This window comes from Chondrus crispus, genomic scaffold (genome assembly GCF_000350225.1).
Source record: "Chondrus crispus Stackhouse genomic scaffold, scaffold_408, whole genome shotgun sequence".
NCBI lineage: Eukaryota > Rhodophyta > Florideophyceae > Gigartinales > Gigartinaceae > Chondrus > Chondrus crispus.
Genome location: NW_005179305.1, coordinates 58,003 through 63,253, shown reverse-complemented (window position 1 = coordinate 63,253; position 5,251 = coordinate 58,003). Strand labels below are relative to the sequence as shown.

The window sequence follows — 5,251 nt, the reverse complement described above, 5'->3', positions numbered from 1 at the left end:
CAAGCAAAGGGGATGCAAGCCCAAGCTGTTACACACGGACAACGCTAAAGAATATATATCCAAATATGCGACCAGAATGTATCGCTCACAAAATGTAATGCACAGCACTACAGTCCCGCACACACCCCAACAGAACGGCATACCAGAAAGGATCATCGGAACCCTGATCAATTCTGCAAGAGCAGCGCTGCACCACAGTGGTCTACCCAAAACTCACTGGGAAGACGCCGTCAGAGACGCAGCGTTCAAGTGTAATAAGATACTACACATCTCCACCAACTCCCTGCCATACACAACGTGGACTAACACCACCCCCAGAGTCCCTCAATTTCTCCTATTCGGGCAACTAGGGACAATCCCCGAACTGGCTAACAGGAAATAAATATCCAAACTCGCCCCAAGAGCCACCCCCGCGAGATACTTACATGCGATAGATGAGCACCACATCATGGTACTCGAAACAAAAACCAACAAGCCTCGAAGAGTGCGCTGTGTCAACTTCCAACCCTACCACAGAGTCACTGACCCGGCAGCGTCATGCACACACGCGAAGAAGGTGGTTACACCACACCGCACACCCACACGAGTGATACGCACAACACCAGCCCGGCTAGCACAACCCAAGCCAAAAAATATCCCGACGCAGCCGAGTGGGAAAAGGCATACAACGAGGAATTGGAAAATCTCGACTTAATGAACGTTGTACAGTGCACACCAGATGCCAACCTCCCCAAAAAAAAGAAAATTCATACCTCTAAAAATGGGATACCGATACAAGAGGAATAGCGCAGGAGAAATAGCATCGAGAAAAGCGCGCTGCTCAGCACGCGGAGACAAGATGGTTCCACACAAGCACTTTGACCCTGCCAAAACGACAACTTACATGGCGGATAAAACAAGTGTAAGGACACTGTTCGGCATAGCAGCAACACACCGCATGCACATAGAGCACATTGATATTACGTCAGCATATCTACATGAGAAATTCGCACACAACGGCAGCGAAAAAGTGAACGTGAAACAACCACCCCGTTTCAACGGCACATACAAGCACCCATGCGAAGGAGGCAAGTTGAACATGAACATCTATGGGACGCCCTCTGCAGGACACACCTACCTGACAGCAGTATCCGCCCTACTACGCAAAAGCAAGTTCTAACAAAGCGAAGCTGACCTCTGCCTTTGGTCAAAAAATATTGGAAAGGACCTCATCATGGCCGCAGTAAGCATGGATGATTTTACTGTAGTCGCGTCAAAAGCTGAGCTCAAGGAGTAGTTCGCAAAAGCATTAGCCAAAGCGTACAAAATCAAGCGTCTAGGAGAGCACAAAACATTCCTAGGATGGACTGTACAGCGAAACACAAATGGAGACATCCATGTCTCTCAGCCCAATGCAATCAACTACATAGTTGAACAAGCAGAAGTGGCACAGTGCAACGGCAAGGAAACTCCGTACTGCGACGGAGTAATGCTTCACAAGCCAATAGATACCGATGAGATCCAAATGGAAACCCTCAAAAAATACCAACAATTAATTGGGGACCTTCGATATGTCGCCGACGCCACCCGGCCTGACATTTATCTCCTGACAAACCGACTCGCCGTCGCGGCCAACAAGCCTACACAGAGGCATTGGAGCGCGTTAATGCGACTGATTAGGTACCTAAAACGTACCCCCACGACAGGCCTCACCTTCCGAGCTGGCACGTCCACCAGCAAAGAGTCGACACAGGACCTCCTCGTCTCCTATGCAGACACGAATTTCGCAGAGGACATAATGGACAGAAAGTTCATCTCAGGGACCCTACACACCTACAACGGAACACCAATCTGTTGGGGATCCCTCAAGCAAAACATCACTGCTCTGTCCACCTGCGAGGCTGAGTACATAGCGGTAACAGCAGCCGCTCAACAAACAACATGGATCCGACGCATGCTCAAGGACATCCACATGCTGTCGACCAAGCCGACACCCCTGAGGATTGACAATCAGTCAGCAATCCACGTCGCGAACAGCACAGGACCGACAAAGCGGCGAAAATTCATAGACTTGCGACACCACTATCTGACGCACCAGTCACAAAAGGGAACAATCACCCTCGCTCATGTCCCCACCGACGAGCAACTGGCAGACATCCTCACAAAACCCCTCCGGCGCCAAGCATACACGCGCCTCCTACCCAAGCTGCAACTCACAATCCAGCAGACTGCAGACGCCAAGACTGCTCCGCCGTCGACAGGGGGAGTGTCATGAGAGCCATAAAAACAAGTGTCGACGCCGCACCAGCATGCCGCCGCAGTCATGAGAGCCATACGTGCACATGTAGCACACGCATGACAGCGCAATTAGATCATCTTTATTCACCGCCGTCTCACTGATCCCTCCTATTCCCTTATAAGGTAGAGACTTGATAGGCATCAGTAAACGGACGGCATCGATCTTGCACCACATTGCCAGCACGAAGGAGGTGGGGCAGAAAGGAGGAGGGGAACGGCAGCGAAACAGTGTCTGCACGTCGTGAAGAGTACATAGAAGGCCAAGTTTATGGTAAACTTGAATTTTATGGTCTCGTTTGCCTTTTTTCTTCTCACACGTGTGCACGTGTGCGACCTGTGCACGTGTATCAATATCCTCTCAACTTTGAGACTCGCGGCCCTGCCTTGAGCCGGTCGACAACGCTTGCTCTAATCAACACACCCTTGATTTCACCAATACAACTACCTCTACATCTTTTCTTGCACGCGACTGACGCATCTGATGGCCAGGTGCCTGCACATTATTGCTCAAGATATTATAGTGAGCACAAGAGTTCATTTGACTGCTGAGAGACAGCGATATCCCTTCACTCGTCAGTTAACCTCCATGTTGAATCCGTGGGCACCAAACCCACGTGGGTCATTGGGTCACAATATCTTCTGCGTGCCGGGAGGGAGCGAGGTGGCGCCTCTGTCGCTTCTGTCTGAATACTTGACGTTGCTGTGATTGTTTCTCAGTCGTCCGTCTGCGTAGAGGACAGGCCTTTGCCATGGAACACTTATTACACGTCAAGTCTGCTTGCATCCCTCTAGAGTTGTTTACTGAGTGTTGAAAGGGAAGCAGGTCGATACTTCATACTGACGCATACATGGACTGCAACATCCATCAAGCAAGCTCCTCACGCATTCATAACGAAACAAAAAACCCTCCCCACTACAGTACCACCGCGCACAGTTGCAACGCAGTACTAATGTCCCGGGCACCAAGCGTCTATCGCTTTCCGAATTTACACCATTAGCTTCATGATAGCAACCAGATGACCCACCCTTGCTACTGCGACCCCGTGATCGTGGTCTATCTGCAAGTCTCCTGGATTGTCCAACTGTGCAAGACAGCCTCAGACCCATCCTCTCGCCTTTGCACAATTCCTCCCTTCCTTGAAATTATTTGTGCTGCTCGTCCTGCGCGAGAAGCAGTACCCATGTCTTCCGTCCTCAGGAAACCGACTCTTGATTTCCCCGAAATCCTCTACCCTCCCGATATAAAGTGTGATCCCTCTCTCCACGTCCCACACCCTCACACTCTTGTCATACGATCCAGATACCACACGTCTTCCGTCCCTACTACTCGCCGTAGGTTGTGGGCAAAAAGACGGTCAAAAAGTCTGTCTTGGTGTGAACAAACGGGAAAGCTGAGGTCTCTTGTATTGTCGTGGTTGTTCTCTGAACTTTGACTTGAACCTCTTACCCGGCATACTTATAGTACTATAGCAGCTTTTCAAAACCTACCAAACACACAAGCTACTTCCCTAGGTATGATGTAGAAAGCACGGTAGGAGAAGCACAAATCCTACACATAGAAAACGCGTGAGATGGTGAGTTGTCTCACTATCTCTTCAAACAGGCAGGCTCTGCAGCAAAGAGGATTGTTCCTAGCTCAGCCGATGTTTCGTTTCGGGTGAATGTGGACAGTTGTATAAATGCAAACAAAAAAAGGGTCGATGAACAGATGTGGAGAGACTGGGTGCGATCCGATAGTCACCGCCCCTCGCTTCGGGATGACCGGGATCACAACTCCGATACGGTGCCCCCTTGTCCTCGTGCATATGGCAAGCCAGTCACACGCAGGCGTGAACGGGGAAGGCGTGGGCACCGAAGCAGCGAGACGACGACGTACCCTCGACCTCATGGCTGTTGTCATGAGCCCTCCTTCCAGTGCGACGTGCATGTGAGGTGCGGCATGATGAGGGCAGCAAAAAAAGGAGGTGGGTGATGCTCTCGGGGCGGCAAACGGCGGGACGGGGACTGCGAGAGGTGTGCACAGCTGGGCGCCGTAACTTTCTCGGCGGATAGGTACAAGCCCGTTTGATATGCAACGGGCAACGGGGTGGACGAGGGGGGACAGTTAGAATCGGAGTTCAGTTGCATCTGGGGGCCATCCTGTCTCGCCTTGTCCAATCATGTTGCAGGAAACGGGGAATGAACAAATGAGGTTGACGCTGCCAGAAACCGGCGCTTGAACGAGACGCTATTGGACGACCGCTGGTTGTACAGTTGAAATGTGGCAATAAACACTCTGTATGGCACTTTCGGAAAGCCTACTAACAGCGACAAGTGTTTCGTGAGAAACATATTTTCTAGGCTTGAAGCCCCTATGATACCATGTGATAAAGAAAAAGAAAAGGCTTGAAGCAACTTGCTCGGATTTCATGCGCCGCAAACTACGATCGCAGTCGAGAGAAGAGTCGAGAACGATCGATAATCGAGGGCGATATCGCCACTAGCGGAAAAAATGTGGGTATTTCGAAATATTTTGCTTTTTCATAAACGACAACAGTGCGGAGTCACGAAGAGTAATGATTATGCGTTCAAAAGTAATTGAAATTGTACCTCCACGGATAACAGTGGCTATCCTTTCGGGCGATTTAATCGCTCGGCTAAAAGCTAACGGTAAGCGCCTCTGGGCCTAGAATCATTACAGTAGGTGATACAGCTTAAGTTCTAAAGGTTCATGCAAGGACAAGGGACAGGGGATGTGAATCTATGCTACATTATTACGGCAAGACCGACCTTGAAGACCGACCTTGAAGGGGAGTGCATTCGACTTCTCAATCTGACAGGCAAGAGCAAGTCAGAAAGCAGACTCACAATGCTTCTGCCATGCAATAATTGCACTCTCTTCTACAGTTAATTGAACAGGAGACCAAACTTCATGATCGGCTTGCATTGCTGTTGTAAACTTGTATACCCTTCTGGCAGGGTCAAGTTTGGACAT

The 5,251-nt window shown here is 50.1% G+C and overlaps 1 protein-coding gene; it reads right to left on the bottom strand.

The window, feature by feature from the left end:
• Positions 1-4,860: 4,860 nt before the first annotated feature.
• Positions 4,861-5,251, bottom strand: CHC_T00001185001 (hypothetical protein). XM_005718543.1 is given in 2 exon segments: positions 4,861-5,107; positions 5,108-5,251. The coding sequence occupies 1 exon segment, from the start codon at positions 5,249-5,251 to the stop codon at positions 5,108-5,110; it is 144 nt and encodes a 47-aa protein (XP_005718600.1). The 3' UTR covers positions 4,861-5,107.

What these genes read in the sequence shown, in the direction of transcription:
- CHC_T00001185001 (XM_005718543.1), bottom strand. Translation starts at nt 5,251, where the DNA reads ATGTCCAAACTTGACCCTGCCAGAAGGGTATACAAGTTTACAACAGCA.